The sequence below is a fragment of the Ictidomys tridecemlineatus genome, chromosome X (assembly GCF_052094955.1).
Source record: "Ictidomys tridecemlineatus isolate mIctTri1 chromosome X, mIctTri1.hap1, whole genome shotgun sequence".
Classification (NCBI taxonomy): Eukaryota; Metazoa; Chordata; class Mammalia; order Rodentia; family Sciuridae; genus Ictidomys; species Ictidomys tridecemlineatus.
The window spans coordinates 608,238-628,088 of record NC_135493.1 but is presented as its reverse complement, the minus strand read 5'-3'; the positions used below and the strand labels follow the sequence as shown (position 1 = coordinate 628,088).

At 34.0% G+C, this 19,851-nt stretch overlaps 1 protein-coding gene across 1 annotated transcript in view; it reads right to left on the bottom strand.

Moving 5' to 3' along the window:
• Positions 1 to 3,682: 3,682 nt before the first annotated feature.
• Positions 3,683 to 19,851, bottom strand: part of Clic2 (chloride intracellular channel 2) — a 36,206-nt gene continuing 20,037 nt past the window's right edge. Inside the window, exons 4-6 of the mRNA XM_005342019.5 lie at positions 7,300 to 7,406; positions 6,498 to 6,679; positions 3,683 to 5,470 (exon numbers count right to left, since the gene is read on the bottom strand). Of these exons, the coding sequence (XP_005342076.1) occupies positions 5,309 to 5,470; positions 6,498 to 6,679; positions 7,300 to 7,406 (451 nt within the window). The 3' untranslated portion in view covers positions 3,683 to 5,308. The remainder of the gene's footprint in view (positions 5,471 to 6,497; positions 6,680 to 7,299; positions 7,407 to 19,851) is intronic.

Sequence of the window (19,851 nt, the reverse complement as noted above, 5' to 3'; positions counted from 1 at the left end):
GTCAACTTCAAGCCAAAATTAATCAGAAGAGACAAAGAAGGTCATGTCACACTGGCAAAGGGAACAACCAAACAAGAAGATACAGCTGTAGTAAATATTTATGCCTCAAACATTGTTGCACATGAATACATAAAACAGAAACTCCTCCAATCAGACTCAGACTCCAGTACTACAATATTGGGTGATTTCATAAAACTGTCTCACCAACAGATAGCTCATCCAGACATAACTCAATACAGACTGTTCAGTCTTAAAAATGTTATAAATAAAACAGACTTAACAGATATCTATAGAATTTCATGGAACTTTCTCTGAACTATACAATATTTAAGGCCACAAAACAACTCTTAGCAAATACAAAAAAGGATATAATTTCTTGCATATTATCTGATCATAACAAATGAAATTAGAAATCAACACATACACGCAAAACTATAGAAACTGTGTAAACTGATGGAGATTGAACAATACATTTTTGAATGATGAGTTGATGCTAGAGGAAATCCCAGTAGAAATTTTAGAAGTTCTTAGAATTAGATGATAATAGCAATGCAACATAAGAGAACCTCTTGGACACTATAATGGTGGTTCTAAGAGGAAAGCTTTTGAGTGCCTACATAAGGAAATCAGAAAGATCCCAATTAAACAACCTAATGATGTATCTCAACATCCTTGAAAAATAAGAAAAAAAGTAAACCAAAACTAGAAGTAAATAAGATCAGAACTTAAATCAATGAAATGGAGAATAAAAAAAGCAATAAAAAGGATCACTGAAATAAGATGGGTCTATGAAAAGATAATCAAGATTGTTAAACCCTTGGCATAACTAACTAAAAGAAAGAGATAAGGCCCAAATTAATAAAATGAGAGATAACAAAGAAAAATAATCATAGACATCACATAAATCCATATTTATTAGAGAATATTTTGAAAATTTATACTCCAACAAGTTGGAAAGCCTAGAATAAATGGACACAATTTTAGACATATCGAACCAGCCCAAATTCAATCAGGAAAATATAGAAAACCTAAATAGAATAATATCAAGTAATGAAATTGAAACACCAATTAAAAGCCTTTCAACAAAGAAAAGTCCAGGACCAGATGGATTATAGATGGAATTCTACCGGACCTTTAAAGAACTAATCCCAATGGTCCTTGAATTATTGTATGAAATGGAAATAAATTAAATAAATAAATTATTGCTACAAAGCCAGTATCATGTTATACCAAAATCAGATAAGGACACATTAAGGAAAGAAAAGTACAGACCAATATCCCTGATGAACTTAGAAACAAAAATCCTTGGGTTGGGGATGTGGCTCAAGTGGTAGCGCTTGCCTGGCATGCGTGAAGCACTGATTTCGATCCTCAGCACCACATAAAAATAAAATAAAGATATTATGTCCACCTAAAAAAAAAACTAAAAAATAAATACTTAAAAAATCCTTAATCAAATATTAGTAAATCACACCCAATAACATATTAAGAACACATAATTTAGCACCCACTCATGATAAAAGCACTGAAGAAACAGGGGATAGAAGGAATCTACTTAAACATAAAAATGGCTATATATGACAAACTCAAAGCCAACAACATAGTGAATGGGGAAAAACTGAAAGCTTTTTCCTTAAAATTTGGGACAAGACAAGGATGTCCACTCTCACCACACCTACAGTGTTAGAAGTTCTAGCCAGAACAATTAGGAAAGAGAAGGAAATAAAGGGATAAAAATAGGAAAGAAGAAATCAAATTATCACTTTTGCAGATGATATGATCCTATACCTAGATTAAAAAAAAACTCCATCAAAAGACTGCTAGAGCTAATCAATTCAGAAAAGTAGCACATTACAAAATCAGCATACAAAAATCAATACTTTTCTATATACCAACAATAAATCTGCTGAGGAAGAAATTAGGAAAACCATCCCATTTACAATACTTTCAAAAAATTCCTAGGACTAAATCTAACCAAGGAGGTGAAAGACCTCTACAATGAAAACTATAGAACACTGAAGAAAGAAACCAAAGTCACAAGAAGCAGAAAAGAAAGTATTTCACAAGGAAGACAAAGGAAATGAGACAAAGAACATCTTTTTTATGGGTTTGGGGTTAAACTTATCCCAATTTCTGAAGATGTAGCGGAGGGCTGAATCTTGTGGTATGGACATCTATCTAGTTACCCATCTGGAAGACAAGTCCAGAGTATATTAGAGGGTGAAGTGTCCCTCTATCCCTCTCAGCATGTGACCTGGTGGTGTTCTGGCCTTAGGCATTGTTATTGGCACTCTATCTTCCATTGGGTCTCCACCTGGAGATTCCTTACCCTATTGTCTTAATATACACCTCTGTGAGCACTGTAACCTGTTGGGCTTCCACATTCCAGAGGAGGTCTTTAACATTTTCCCCAAAGCATGATTACTTTCCTCATGATAGTCTTAAACCCTCAATGCAATTAAGGACAGAATGCTTCCAAACAATGGAAGCTGTGGGAGGCCTTACCCTGAGGGTGCCTGATTTTTCTCCACCATTTAAAAAATTTAGAATTCATTATAAATGATCAGAGTAATAGTTAGTCGACTTGCTTAGACTGATGAATAGGGTCCTGAGGCAACTGACAGAAAAGATGAAAAGACAAGGCAAGCATTGAATATGGTCTCCTATCCCTGTGGCACACAAGTAACACCTTTTTGCCCTGGACATGTTCAAGTAGCAGATTCAACAAAATGTCAGGAAATTAGACAGCTTGGAGAGTTTGAAGGGAGGGTTTTAAAATTTGGAAGAAGAAATGACCCCCATGCCATAAGAAGAGAAAGCCTTTTAGAGTCCTAGGGATATAATGTTGTTAAGGAGGGATAAGGGTGAGAGCTATCACTGAAGACTGTACAAAAGAAAGTAGTGAAGAGGAGTCTGAAGCATAGGATAAGTCCAAAGACAGAATAGAAGTGAAAAAAAGAGAAGGGAGAGTGTGGAGATCTCAATGTATGAAGGGGGGGGGGGCGGGAGAGAGAACAGAAATGAACACATAAGGATGTACTAACACTTTTCATAATACATATATTGTAACTGCCTGTCTCCATTATCAAACTGGTTATTTTATGAGGCAGAATATTCTATGTGACTAAAAGTCATGCAATAATTATAATAATTATGACTCTACTGTTAACTAAATGAGTGAAATTAGGATGTATATGTGAATTCTTTAAAGTTTAGTTTTTTTCACTAGCAAAAATAAAAATAATGACTGAACCACTCTGGGTCTGTGTTTTCTTATATCTAAACTTGGAATAATTTTTGAAACTATGTTTGTAATAAAAACAGTTATCCTGGATTTAGAAAAATACAAATTAATGTGTGCTTGTCATTTTGAAGTCATACTAGAGTAATTTCTAATAAGCTTGACTGAACTTATCAGACTATCATTAGAGAATGGAACTTTGCTTTCCCAGTGTTTTTGACTAAAAATCCAAAACAGATAAAATTACAGATGATTTAGAGACATATAGGGTTAGAAATGTAAATATGCAGAAAGAATATGTTCTTGTGATTTTATAGCCCAATAGAGAATTTCTTCCTACTGGTTCTGTCCTTAGTAAATGACATTGTTTGAGAATTGTGATTTTACAAAGTTAATAGAGTTGTTGCAATAAAAAAATAATAATTAATAACACCATTCAAATAATAATTACTGAATTAAATTTTATTGATGTCATCTAAGAAGATAATAGGAAGTGAGGTCCATTTCCTCTGGTCCTGTCAGCCCCATTCAGCCTTCAAAAAAGATAATAATCCATTTGTCTAAGAGGGTAATTCTGAGATGTATTAGTACTTATGGAATTGAGTAACCACTTGTCACAAATATTTACCTTGTTATATGCTGGAACTTAGTTGTGGCATACTTTAAATATGTGCTCATGGCTTTGATTAATAAATTTCAGGGTGTGGTACTGAGAGGCTTTGTTCTTTAGGATCATAGATCTTAAACTTTACTTTTAAAAATTATGTTAATGAAAATAGAAAGATGTGAGCTGTTCAGAAAAGCTACAACCCCACATCCAGATGAGGTACAATCTGTCAGATCAGAAGTCTTTCAGCAAAGAGGTCATATGGCAAACATTTATCTTGACTCTATTTTTCAAGGACAGAATTTTGGGTCATTTCTAACCCTATGCCTGGTGTTAACTCTTCACTCAATGTCTTATTTTTCTTGAAACCTATTAAAATACTACTTCATGTAAATTTTGTCTAAACTCTATTCTTTACTCAAAACCTAGAATATAACCCTGTGTTCCCCTGTCCTTTCTTACCAGAGATCAAACCTGGGGTACTCTACCACTGGGCTACATCCCCAGCCCTTTTCATTTTTTATTTAGAGACATGTCTTGCTAAATTGTTGAGACTGCCCTCAAACTTGTTATCATCCTGCCTCAGCTTCCCAAGTCTCTAGGGTTTCACATGTGTATCATTGTTCCCAACCTGTGGTTTCCTTTTTGGGAGATATAATTTTGCTTGTGTTACTCCTTTAAAGGAGAAAGAGTTAAGTTCAGCTTTTGTTTCTAGACTTGAATGACTTGAGAGTACTTTAATATGTGATGTATAGAACATGAATCTAACAATACATTTAAAATTCTATAGAAAATTTTGTGATCATCCTTTAAGGACTGAGTATTTTGTCTTTTCACAAATAGCAACAAGACTTTTTGGTCATCCAACTCTCTTAGTTTCCTTATTTCTATGACTAAAAGATCCAGTTGACTTTGCAGATTTGCTATTTATTTGCTTCTGATCTTGTTTTTTAAAATTATGTTTTATCAAATAAATACTTGCTCATTTAACAATAATATAAACAGTCTGATCTCTGAGGTGGTCATATTTTTAGGTTTTGAATGCTGTTCTAAGACCAATTGGTCTTGGTCTTTTTAGTAGTTTAAAAAAATAATTCTTTTAAAATTTGCTTCTTTGATACGTTAACTCTCTGATTTCATTATCCATATCAGAAATAAACTTATGTGCACAATAAACTAATAAAAATGTAAAATTATCTCGATACTTTCCATGTCATTCAATATTGCAGTGGTTTATCATGGGAATAAATAAAAATGAACTGAAAATGTGAAGATCTGTAAGATATAGAATGAACAGATTTTTTTATGGTTATTCATATACAGAAAATACAGTTATTTTTCATAAGTTGGTTGGATAGAGCAAATATTGTTTTTCATATTCTTATTTCAAAAAATTTTCCTAATAAAGTAGAAAGTGAAATGTAATAACAAATATAGCTTTTTCTCCTGAAAGAACTATTCTAACTCTTCTGTTTAGCCACACTTGCATAGGTGTTTTCAATTTCTTTGTCTTCAGGGCATGTGTGGGTAAATTCTTCACGTGCATAGGCATTGTGGAGATAGCGCCAGACTCCTGAGAATTCTGCTGGAATGTCAAAGTCACGGTATTTCTTGGCAGCAACCTACAATTTTAGAAAAAAAGTGGAAAAAGAAGATAATAGTAAAAGGCATCAGTAATATGACTATTATGTAGAAAGACATTTCAAAAATCAAGTATTATAAACTTAAAGAATCATGAATTTACTATTTTAACATTTTGTCTATAAATGTAGGCAACACTGAATGATTGGATCATGTTTATTTTGAGGCTATATTTAATTATGAATACATTTACAAGAAGGGAACACAGAAAAGAAGAGCATTTTACCCTCACTGGACTGAGAGTTTAGTAGGGTCCTTATTATGTCATTTTCATGAACTCTCTTTGTCAGGAATAGAACACAGTAAATTCTGTGAAATTTCTGTTCAATAAATATTTAATAAATTAATAATTAAATCATCATATTATAATATGTTTTTTTACAGGAAAGTGATTAATTTTTATTGATTAACTTTTTTTGAATTACAGCTTTAATTATACCTAGTAGTTTGGTTCATCCCAATTGTTGATTAACTTTGCATCCTGCAATCCTGCTATAATCACTTATTTGTCGGGTTTTTTTTTTTACTAGTGGAATGAATTACATTCATAATTAACCACTCACAGCACGATTTTTCGTAACTCTGTATATAAAGTATGTTCACACCAAATTATGCCATTATATATGAGCTCTCTTTTTATTACAATTCTTAATACACATTTATACAACAAATTTATCAAATCTCTGTTTGTATATAAGGTATGTTGACACCAAATTCACATCTTCATATACAAATACATGAATTTTGTATAATGATGACCATCTTCTTCCACTTGGTATTATCTAGAGCACCATTCCAAGCATTTTTATACTTTAATTTATTGAATTTTCTCTTGATCATTCTGTGAAAAGAATGGTATTATTATTCTTATTCTGTAGACAAGATAGTGAAAAATACTTTTGGTTTAGGAAGAAAGAAGAACTTTTATCTGAAGAAAGAAAGGATGCTTCATGCTGGCAACTTACAAACCCCTCCCATACTATAGCAACCTGCTGTATAAAGACTTACTTTAATAATGTTCAGTTTGGGTAACAAGCTGCAGTCAGCCAGTGTTAGCTGATCCCCATCCAAGAACAATCTTTTGGAAACTCTGAGTTCCTCAGCATTGTCTGGATCAAATTCATCCAGAAGTGGGGTGTTTAAGTAGTCATCCAGACGCTTAAACTCTCTGAGCAGAGATTTTTCAAAATCTGAGGCAATTAAGTCATTACGTTATTTATAACTATATTATCCTCATATATACATTCTAAATATGCTTTTCACAATTTAGACATTTCTGTTTATATACATAGCTTATACTGGCTCTTGAACATCTACTTAATTATACAGAATGCTCAACTATTCACTGGTGAGACATAGATAAAATGGTGAGTAGCAATATATTGGATTTTCTTTGTGGAAGAGAAGTGGTAGGAGAGTCAGACAAAGAAAAGCAATATATGTTATCCAACAGATGAATCAGGAAGTGGAAGAAAGAGATATAGTTTTCCTGACTCAGAGGATAGTAAATTTATTAAAAAATGCTTGTGGGAAATGGTAGATGCTACAGTTTATGGATTCTGAAAGATGTAGCTAGTTCATATTTGACATATAAATGATTTAATTGAGATCTTTTGGTAATTGTGATATTAAATCTCAGATTTTAAATCTGATAAAACAATGCAAGGGAATATCAGAGGAGAGAATAAAACTGAGCAGAAGAAATAAACTGTTACCCAATATATATATACTATATATTCAGGAAAATCCTATTTTAGCTGAGTGAGAAGTGAGAAGGAGAAAAATAGAGACTTCAAGAAAGAAATCTTACTCTTATTTGCCTCCTTTTGTGTATTCTTAATGTATGCAGAGAACTTGGCAAAGAGATTGCAGCCCACATCAAAGGATTCCTTGTACTTGGGACTCAGGTGAGGATACCTTAAAAAGAAATACAAGTGAATTATAATTCACTTTATGTTCATTAAAGTTTATTAGGAAATTGGTGACTATAATTTTATTTACCTGTAGCAACAATGTTAAAAATGGTCTTAATTTCCCATACATGTTCCTAAAAGCTCATTTGTTACAAGATATAGAAAAGATGTGGATGTATAACCGACGTGATTCTGCAATCTGCATTTGGGGTAAAATTGGGAGTTCATAACCCACTTCAATCTAATGTATGAAATATGATATGTCAAGAGCTTTGTAATGTTGTGAACAACCAATAAAAAAAATAAAAAATTTAAAAAAAAAGAAAAAAAAAGAAAAGAAACAACATGTTTCCAAAGATAAGTAGTAGAAAATATAGTGTCTCTGGTTTAATCCCTGGTACCAAAAAAAAAAAAATGTAACTATGTGAGGTGGTGGATATGTTAAATTTTACAGTAGTAATCACTTCATTATGTATATGAAAACATGTTGTCTGAGCCCAGTTGCGCACACCTGTAATCCAAGGCACTTGAGAAGCTGAGGCAGAAGGATTGTAAGTTCAAAGCCAGCCTCAGCAAGTTAGTGAGGTGCTAAGCAACTCAGTGAGACCCTGTCTCTAAATAAAATACAAAATAGGGCTTGGGGATGTGGCTCAGTGGTCAAGTGCCCCTGAGTTCAATCCCCGGTACCCCACTCCCCTAAAAACACAAAACCCAAAAAACATCATGTTGCACAACTTAAATTTACACAATAAAAAATAAAGTTTAAAAAAATCAACTCCTGTTTTTTTTTTTTTTAAAAGTAAAACCTCTTATTGGCAACTAGAAATGGTCAGGATGAAACTTAGGTATCTTCCTTGATTATCTATTTCCCTTCAAGATTATATTTAACCTATCAGCAACTGCAGTCAGCTCACCTTTCAAAATTTACCCAGAATCTGTTCACTTCTCATCAACTCCATTGTCCCTGTCTAGTAACCCTGTTTTACTGTAATAGCTACATGACCATTCTTATCCGATTCCCATGCTTGTCTGCCATACCTCTGGAATATCCTCCAACTGTAGCCAGAGCAATCATGTTAAAATAAAATGTAAATCATATCATGTCTCTTCTATATTCATTACTCTGCAGAAACCTCATCTCACTCAGATTCACAGCCCAGTTCCTTACAGTGATCTACAAGAACTGAAGTGATTTGATCCCATTGTACTTATCTGTTCTTATCTCTATCACTCACACACCTGTGACATTGACCTTCTTCAAATAGGCCTTACAGACTCCTACTCCAGGACCTTTTCTGTTGTTTGCCTTGCTCCCATTCTTCTGTTGGGTCGTTTTATCTGATATCTCCTTCTAATTGAAGGCTTTCTATGGACATTCCTTGCAATGCTGAAATCCTTCTTCTGTTCCTAACACCCACTACTTCCTTCCTTTGCTTTATTTTTGTCTTTGGTATTTATCATCATCTAAAACAGTTTACATATTGGAGATAGAAGATGGCAGATTAGAAGAAGGATAAACTTCCTTGCAGTTCCTTATCACCCAATTTGCAAAGCAGTAAAACTGCTTCTCAGCAAGGTGTGTACTAAGGGAACTCACTGAAACTTAATACTGAACTGTAAAAGAAAACCAACACAGAAAGTCAGAAACTTGAGCATAATATAAGAAATAACATGTTAGAGATGTGCCAGCTTGGTTACCAGTAGCAGCAGTGGTGGCAGCTCAGAGGAAAAGATCTCTAACATATTTTTGGAAATGAAAGTTACAATAGATCAAATTAAAAATCAACTTAAAAGCATCACTAACAGATTATATTCTTTAGAAAACAGAACTTCAGTCCTTGAAGACAACATATATCAACTTGAGTATATAATATGCAACAAAGGAAAAAGATACAATATGATCAGAATATAAAAAAACTCTCGGACAATATCAAGAAACCATACCTAAGACTCACTGGGAAAAAAGAGAATATAGAGATACAGGTCAAAGGCATTAAGAATATTTACAATGAGATGTTATCAGAAAAAAAATCCCCATAATAGAAATGAGATAGACATCCACATATAAGATGAATACAAAACCAAAATAGACCAGATCAGGAAATAAATCTTTCCAAAACACACCATAATCAAAATGCCTAATATATTAGTCATGGTTCTCTAGAGGAACAGAATAGACAGGAAGTATAATTACATAAAGGGGACTTATTAGGTTGGCTCAAGCGACCAGAAGCTGGATAGTCCACCATGGCCATCTGCAGGCTGGAGAGCTGGAGGAACCAGTCGCTAGCTGCACAGTCCAAGAGGCTGAAGCCTCAGAACAAGAGGGATTAATGGTGCTACCCTAGTCCAAGAACAAAGGCTTCTGGGGAATCACTGGCAGAGTCTGCTTTGGAAGAGTGAAGGAACGAGTGTCTGATATCTTCACAGGGTCTCAGCAGCAATCAAGCTTGCATTTGCTGCTGTTTCCTTATTCTTCCAACCTTTATTCCATCCAAGCCATCATCCTATTGGATGGTTCTGCCCACTCTTAGGGAGAGTCTCCATTTCAGTTGGCTATCCAACATGCCAGTCATTCCTACACACACCCTCATCAATACACCATAAGCCTCTTGATCCTTGGCATCTCTTAATCCAATCAAGTTGACAATTCAGATTGACCATTACACCTAACATAGAATATCAAAAGCTGTAAGAGAGAAACACCAGGTTACATTTAGAGACAAATCAATAAGGCTCACTTCTGATTTCTCAACTCAGACTCTAAAATTAAAGAGGACCTGGAATGAGGTATTACAAGTTCTAAAAATATTGCCAGGGGGCTGTGGCTTTGGCTCAGTGGTAGTGCACTTGACTGGCATGTGTGAGGCACTGGGTTTGATTCTCAGAGCTGCATATAAATAAATAAAATAAAGATCTATCAATAACTAACAAATATTTAAAAGAATTGTCAGGCAAGCTTACTATATCTAGTAAAGCTATCTTTCGAATTGATGTAAAAATAAAAACTCTGCAGGATAAGGATAAACTAAAATAATTCACTAAGAAGAATTCACCACTAATCCAGAAATACAAAGAATATTTAAAGGCAAACAGAAGAATTCAGAAACAAAAGCTCTCAAATAGATGAAGCTCACTAGAAGAAAAAAATAACTAAATAAAAATCAAGATAGAATTAAATAAGCAAAGAAACTAAAATGACAAGAAATAAACACCTATCCATAACAACACTGAATGTAAGTGGTCTTTGTTCCCCAAATAAAAGACACAGATTAGCACAAAGAATCAAAAAACCAAGATCCAACTCTATGCTGTTTGCAAGACTCATAGGCAAAGACACTCACAGTCTGAAGGTAGAAGGATGGAAAGAATATTCCAATTCAAAAAGAGTTAAAAAAAGCAGGAATAGTTATTCTCATATCTGTCAAATTAAATTTCAAGCAAAAATGAATCAGGAAAGACAGATAAATCCTGATAAAGTGAACAATCCAAGAAGAAGATATGATCATAGTAAATATATATGGCCCAAATGTCAGAGTACCCAAGTACATAAAAAGCTCCTTAACATTAAATCTCAGTTAGATCCAATACAATATTACTGGGTGATTTCAACCCACTCTTATTACCAAAGACATGTCATCAAAGCATTAAATCAATAAAGATATTTCTGACCTAAATACTATAAATCAAATAGACCTAAAAATATCTACAGAATATTTTGCCCACAAACAGCAGAATTTACCTTGTCACCTCATGGAATCTTTTTCAAAATAGAGCATAATCTATATAATTCTGTGTATTCTATCAGATCATAATGGAATGAAGCTAAAAATGAACAGCAAGAAATATAATAGAAACCACAAACACATGGAGATCGAGCAATAATCTTTTAAATAAAGAATGGATCAAAGAAGAAATGGGAAAAGAAATTCTTGGAAACTGGGCACAGTGCAGCACACCTGTAATCCCAGTGGCTTGGGAGACTGAGGCAGAGGATTGCCAGTTCAAAGCCATCCTCAGCAAGTGAGGTGCTAAGCAACTCAGTGAGAACCTGTCTCTAAATAAAATACAAAATGGGATTGGGGATGTGGCTCAGTGGTTGAGTGCCCCTGAGTTCAATCCCTGGTACAAAAAAAAGAAAAGAAAAGAAAAAAGAAAGAAAGAAATTAATTCTTGGAAAAACTGAGAACAGATCTACAATATATCAGTATGAAAGCAGTTCTAAGAGGAAATTTTATAATGCTGAGTGCCTACATTACAAAGAAAGAAAGCCTGGCGTAGTGGTACATGCCTATAATCCCAGCAGTTTGGGAGGCTGAGACAGAAGGATTATGAGTTCAAAGCCAGCCTCAGCAACCGCAAGGAGCTAAGCAATTCAGTGAGACCCTGTCTCTAAATAAAATACAAAAATAGGGCTGGGGATGTGGCTCAGTGGTTGAGTGCCCCTGAGTTCAATCCCCAGTACCCTCCCCACCAAAAAAATAGAGTTGGGTGTGATGGCACACATTTGTAATACCAGCAACTCAGGAGGCTGAGGAAGGGGAATCACAAGTTCAAAGCCAGGCTCAGCGAGTTTGCGAGGTCTTAAGCAACTTAGAGAGACCCTGTCTCAAAATAAAAAAGAAGGGCTAGTGGGGCTGGGGTTGTGGCTCAGTGGTAGAGTGCTTTTACCTAGTATGTGTGAGGCACTTGGTTCAGCACCATATATAAATAAATGAATAAAATAAAGGTCCATCAACATCTAATTTTTTTTTTAAAGAAGGGGGCTGGGGATGTGGCTTAAGCAGTAGCGCACTCACCTGGCATGCATGTTGCCCAGGTTCGATCCTCAGCACCACATACAAACAAAGATGTGTCTGCCTGCCAATAACTAAAAAATAAATATTAAAAAATTCTCTCTCTCCTCTCTCTCTCTCTCTCTCTCTCTCTCTCTCTCTCTCTCTCTCCTCTCTCTCTCTCTCAAAAAAAAAAAAAGGGGCTGGGATGTGGCTCAGTGGTTCAATCTCCAGTACTCCCTCAAAAAAATAGATTCCAAATAAATATATTCTGCCTCAAGGCCTTATAAAAGTAATAACTAATCCAAAAATCAGTAGAAGACAGGAAATAATTAAGATCAGAATTGAAATTAATGACATTGAAAATAAAAAAAAATACCCAGGATCAATGCAACAAAGAGTTAGTTCTTTGAAAAGACAAATAAGATTGATAAACCCTTAGCCAAACTAACCAAAAGAAAGAGAGAGAAGACCCAAATTAACAAAATTAGAGATGAAAAAGGAGGTAATACCACAGACTCTTATGAAATTCAAGGGATCATAAAGTATTTTGAAAATTTATATTCCAATAAACTTAAAAATCTAGAAGACTTGACAAATTTCCAGACACATATGACCTGCCCAAATTGAACTAGGAAGATATAGGAAACCTAAACAGATCAATTTCAAGTAATGAAATTGAAACAGCAAGTAAAAGCCTACAAACAAAGAAAGCCCAGGACCAGATAGATTCTCAGTTAAGTTCTTCCAGACCTATAAAAAAGAACTACCACCAGTCTTAAATTATTCTATGAAACTGAAAGGGGGAACACTCCCAAATACATTCTATGAAGTCAGTATAACCTTGATAACAAAATAGATAGATATATCAAGGAAAGAAAGCTACAGAACAATATCTCTGATGAACACAGATGCAAAAACCTTTAATAAAATATTAGCAAACTACATTAAAAACACATCAAGAAAATAGTACACCATGACAAAGAGGGCTTCATCCCAGGGATGCAAGATTGGGTTGACATGTGCAAATCAATAAATGTTATTCACCACATACAGTTAAGGACAAGAAACATATGATCATCTCACCCATTCATCATAAAAATGCTGAAGGACCCAGGGATAGAAAGAACTTACTTCAATATTATAAAGGCTATGCATGACAAACCCAAAGCCAACATCATACTGAATGGAGAAAAATTGAAATCATTTCCTCTAAAACCAGGAACAAGACAAGGAGGTCCACTGTCATCACTTATATTCAATATAGTTCTCAAAACTCTACCCAGAGCAATCAGGCAAGAGAAGAAAATTAAAGGAATACAAAAATAAGAAGTCAAATTAGCTTTATTTGCTGAGACATAATTCTATATCTAGAAAACTCAAAAGAATTTCAGAAGAAGGCTTATAAAGCTGATAAATGAATTAAGAAAAGTAGCAGGATACAAGATCAACACTCAAATCAATATCTTTTGTATACTTTATACTCCAATAGTAATTCTACTGAGAAAGTAATCAGGAAAACCATCCATTTCAAATAACCTAAAAAAAACCCTGGTAATTAATCTAACTATGGGGCGAAAGATCTATACAATAACAACTATAGAACACTGAATAAAGAAATTGAAGATGTTAGAAGTTGGAAATACCTCTCATGTTCTTGGACAGACAGAATTAATATTGTCAAAATGGTCATACTACCAAAAGCAATATACAGATTCAATGCAATCCCCTTCAAAGCACCAATGGCATTCTTCACAGAAATAGAAAATACAGCTCTAAATTCATTTGGAAAAATAAGAGACACAGAATAACCAAAGTAATAGTGAGTAAGAAGAATGAAGCAGGAAACATCACAATACTTGATCTCAAATTATACTGCAGAGGTATAGTAACAAAAACAGCATGGTACTGGCACAATAGCAGACACGAAGTACAGTGAAATAGAATATAAGACATAGAAACAAACCCACAGAGATAGAGTCAACTGATACTTGACAAAAGTACCAAAAATATAAGTTGGAGAAAAGAGCCTTTTACACAAATGGTGCTGGGAAAACTGGGTATGCATATGTAGAAAAATGAAAATAAATTCCTATCTCTCACTCTGCACAAATTTCAAATCAAATTGGATCAGACTTGGAATTATACCAGAAACCTTACAAGTGCTTGAAGAAAACATAGCGTTCACACTCCATCATATAGGTGCAGGCACCAATTTCCTTAACAAGACCCTAAATAAAACCAACAGTCAATAAGTTGCATGCCATAAAATTAAAAAAGCCTCTCTACATCAAAAGAAAGGATTAAGAGAGTGAAGAAAGAGCCTATAGAATGGGAGAAAATCTTTGCCAGCTCCTCCTCTAACAGGGGACCAATATCCAGGATATAAAAAGAACTCAGAAAACTCAACACAAATACACAAATAACTCAAATCAATAAGTAAGCTAAAGAACTAAACAGACATTTCAAAAGAAACAAATGGTAAAAAATATATGAAAAAAATGTTCAACATCTCTAGCAACCACGAAAATGCAAATGAAAACTACACTAAGATTCCATCTCACTCCAGTTTGAATGGCTGTTAGCAAGAACAAAAATAATAAATGTTGGGGCTGGGGTGTGGCTCAGCGGTAGAGCGCTCGCCTCACACATGTGAGACTCTGGGTTTGATCCTTAGCACCACATAAAAAAATAAATAAATAAACAAAATAAAGATATTAAAAAAAGAATAATAAATGCTGGCAGAAATTGAGAGGGAAAGATACACTGATACATTGTCAGTGGGACTGCAAATTAGCACAACCACTCTGAAAAGCAGTAAATAAAACAAAGATAACATGTCCAACAACAACAAAAAAATGTTAAAAAAACGATATAATGACTGAATCCAGGGGAAGATAAATATCCAGGTATAAGATTATTAAAAATGTCCAATTAGATTAAATCAAAGAAGATTACATCAAGACATATAATGAAACTGTCAAAAATCAAAGATGAAGAGAGGATTCTGAAAGCAGCAAGAGAAAAGTAACATGCCACATACAAGGGAACTCAAAGGTAACTGTAAATAGGATTCTCAGCAAACCAGAGAGAACAGAATGATACATCCAAAGTGCTGAAAGCAAAACAAAAACAAACAAAAATAAAATACAAACAAAAAACCCTACCAATGAAAAATAGTCAGAAAATGTACCCTTCAGAAATGAAGATGAGATCATGACTTTCCCAGAAAAATAAAAGTTGAGGGAGTTTGCTATGGTTTCAATATTCCCACTAAACTCATGTTGAAATTTAATCCCATTATGAGGTATTACATGGGTAGAAATTTGATCCAACCATGGCATTTGGAGGTGGGACTTTTGGGAGGCAATTAATGTTAAATTGGGTCATAAGGTAGGACCCTAGTCCAACAGGACTATGGTTTTATTAGAAGATAAGAAGATACCTGAGTATCTACTTTGTCTTGCCATTTCATACCTTCTCCCTGGTCTCCCAGCAATAAGGTCTTCACCAGCTGCTGATCAGATAATGGTGCCACTTGGACTTTTTAGCCTCTAGAACTATAAGCTAAGGAAACCTCTGTTGTTTATAAAGTAGAAAAGCTAGTACATAATCAAATCCATAGAACTCTAACACTGTAAAGGTGTTATATAAGTTATTTATATAGTTAGTATGAAGGTAAAGAAAAAATTATTCAATTAATTATAGCTGTAATAGTTCATTGAGGGATAGTCAATATACAATATATAAATTTTAATATCAAACACAAAATGCACGAGGCAAGGACAAAAATTTAGAATTTTTGTATGAGATTAAAGTTAAGCTGTTAAGAGCTTAAATAGTCTGCTAATAACTGTAATATGTTTTATGTAAGCTTCAAGAAAACCAAAAAGTGAAAACCTATGGTAGATATTTTTTAAAAAGTAAAAAAAGCATACCACTAGATAAAATTATCTAATCACAAAGGAAGACAGCAAGACAGAGAGGATCAAAGGAGTTACAAAACAACCAGAAAACAATTAACAAAATGGCAGTTGTAAATCCCTACATATCAATAAATACCTTGAATGCAAATTGATTAAATTCAAACTAAACAACCAAAATGTCTAATGATTAAATTCTGCAATCAAAAAGCGTAGAGTGGCGAGTGGACTTAAAAACAAGAACCACATATATGCTCCTTACAAGAAGCTCACTTTACCTTTAGCATGCATAGACTGAAAACAAAGAGATAGAAAAAGATATTTCAGGCTGAGGATGTGGCTCAAGTGGTAGCACGCTCGCCTGGCATGCATGCGGCCCGGGTTCGATCCTCAGCACCACATACAAACAAAGATGTTGTGTCTGCCAAAAACTAAAAAAATAAATATTAAAATTCTCTCTCTCTCAAAAAAAAAATAAATAAAAAAAGAAAACGATATTTCATGCAAATGGAAACAAAAGAGAATAGCCATAGTTATACTCACATGAGGTAAAATAGAATTTAAGGCAAAACTGTTAAAGGAAACAAAGATGCTGATTATATAGAGATGTCAAATATTCATCAAGAATATTTAACAATTATAAGTATATATGCGTTGCCTTAGTCCATTTTGTGTTGCTATAGCAAAATACCCAAATCTAGGTATTTTATAAAGAAAAAATCATTTATTTAGCTTACACTTATAGAGGTTCCATGGCACTGGAATCTGCTCGGCACTGGCATCTGCTTAGCTCTGGAGAAGACCTCATGAAAGAAGGTATCACAATAGTAGGAGTGCATATGGGAGAGAAAATCACCACATACAGAAGAGAAATTTGGATAGTTCAGGTTTCCTTATAACAACCCACTCTGGGGGGAAGTAATCCAGTTCCATGAGACCTGTATTGATTCCTTCCAAGGGTGGTGCCCCTGTGATCTAATTACCTTCCACTAGGCACTACCTCTTAAAAGTTCCACCACTTGAACAATACCAAATTGGGGACCAAGGATCTAGCACATGAATCTTTGGGGGAAAATCTATATTCAAACTATAGCATGCATCGAATGTTAAGAGTGTCTAAATATATAAATCAAATATTATCTGGTGGGAGATATAGACTGCAACATAATAATAGTAGGGAACTCTAATACTTCACTATCATTAATCATTGGAGAAATGAAAATTAAAACCACACCTTTTAGGTTTTTGGCTGCTATCAAAACCGTGCTTATAAACAACCCATGGATTTAAGCAATCACATTATTAGATATATACCCAAAGAAATGAAATCATTTTGCTAAAGATATCTGCACTTCCATCTTCATTGTAGCATTGTTCACAATATCCAGCTATGGAAACAACCAAAATGTCCATCAACATTTGCATGGATATAAAAAATATGGCAAACCCAGGAAAAGAACATACTCTTTTTATGGACTGTAGTATTATGTGAATGTTACATTTATTCTGAACATTTAGGGGCTGCAAAATGTAATGAGAAACTCATGACTAGATAACAATACTAGTTTTAGATAGTATGCCCTTGATTGAAATATTTAATTAAAATTTTTAAAAATTATTTTTTAGTTGTAGTTGAACACAATACCTTTATTTTATTTATTTTTATGTGGTGCTGAGGATTGAACCCAGGGCCTTGCATGTACTAGGCGAACACTCTACCACTAAGCCACAAACCCTTAATTGAATTTTTAACAGGTTAAACATGAAATCTTAGAATGTTATTTGCTTTTAGTTAGATAAAATTCAGCTTTGCAATTGCTAGAATTATCAAAGTTCCATGGTAATTAAAATCTGAATTGATTCTTATTGCAAATGGAATCATCAAACTAAAAATGTATATGTATACCCTTTTAAAAATGAATTTGCACTGGGTGTGATGGCACATGCCTGTAATCCCAGTGGCCCAGGAGGCTGAGGCAGGAGGATTGTGAGTTCAAATCCAGCCTCAGCAACCATGAGGTACTAAGCAACTCAGTGAAACCATGTCTCTAAATAAAATACAAAATAGGGTTGGGATATGGCTCAGCGGTTGAGTGACCCTGAGTTCAATCCCTGGTACCCATCCTTCCCCAAAATAAATTTGCTATTTCTTGTTAAGCCAGGAAATTGAAAGGTAAGAGCTATGGTTTGTCTCATGCTGCATAGAGTATTTCTTACATAAAGACCTAATTGTAAGTTGTTTTTTTTTCATAGTTTTCATCTAAAATCAAGTTTATCTAAGGTCCCATTTTAACCATGGTTAATAGGAAATGTCTTTAATGAAAATTGCCAACCTTTACTAACATTTAACAAGAATATTTTTGTTAGAAATTTAACAAAAAGTAATTACTTCTACTGTAGTAGAAGCTTGGGATAGTATGAAATAGAACCCAGGAAATTAGATTACTGTCAGCAGTTGCTCAAGATTCTAGCTGATAGACTGGTAAAATTAGTGGAAAGGGGAATGCAAATAGAATTTGCTTAAGTTTTAAAAACATGCATGCTATAAGAAAATCAGAGGACTGAGAGGGAAAATAAACTGGTTGATAACATTTCTGGTGACAATCCTTTCCAGAAATATTTTGTACTTTTATTTTAAAATGTATCCTGCTATAACAGTTTAATAAATTCTTTTTTTTATTTTTATTTTTTTAGTTCTCGGCAGACACAACATCTTTGTTTGTATGTGGTACTGAGGTTCGAACCCAGGCCGCATGCATGTCAGGCGAGCGCAATACTGCTTGAGCCACATCCCCAACCCATTAATAAACTCTTTTAAAACTATAAAATATATGGCATATACACATAGTGGATTTATTCAGCCTTTAAAAAATGAGAAATTCTGTCATTTGTGACAATATTGACAAAGCTAGAGGACATTGTGTTAAGTGAAATAAGTTGGGCAGAGTTACACATCCCACAGGGTCTCATATGTGGAATCTAACAAAGTCAAACTCAGAAGCAGAAAATAGAATAGTGGTTAACAGAGGCTGGTGGGTGGATAGGGAAAGGGAGACATTAGTCAATGGGTTCTAGTGGATAAGAGGATTAAATTTGGGTGTGCTATTGTGTGGTGAGGTGACTATAGTACATAATAATGTATTGTATATTTCAAAATAGCTAAGTGAGGATTTTAAATGTCCTCACTATAAAGAAATTTTAAATACTTGAAGTGATGTATGTGCTAATTACTCTGGTTCAATTATTCCAGAATGTAAAATTCACTGAAGTATCACTTTGTATCCCATAAATATATACAATTATTATCTACCAATAAAGATAAAAATAAAATTAAAATATTATTCCAATATTCTAATAAAGAACAGATGGAAAATTTCAAATGATTTCTTTTAAACTACCAAACAGGGGTCTGGAGTTGTAGCTCAGTGGTAGAGCACTTGCCTACCATGTACAAGGCTTTGGGATCAATCCCCAATATTGAAAAATAAATTTATGGGCTGGGGTTGTGGCTCAGTGGTAGAGATTTTGCCTAGCATGTGTGAGGCACTGGGTTCAATTCTCAGCACCACATATAAACAAATAAATAAATAAATGTCCATCAATAACTAAAAAAAAAATTAAAAAGCAATCCAAGTGATGAAACTTAATTAACTAGACATGTGAAAGATTTGCACTCTGAAACTATAAACAATGCTGAGACATATTAAAGAAGGTTTAAATTGATATATACTATATTCATGAATCAAAGCAC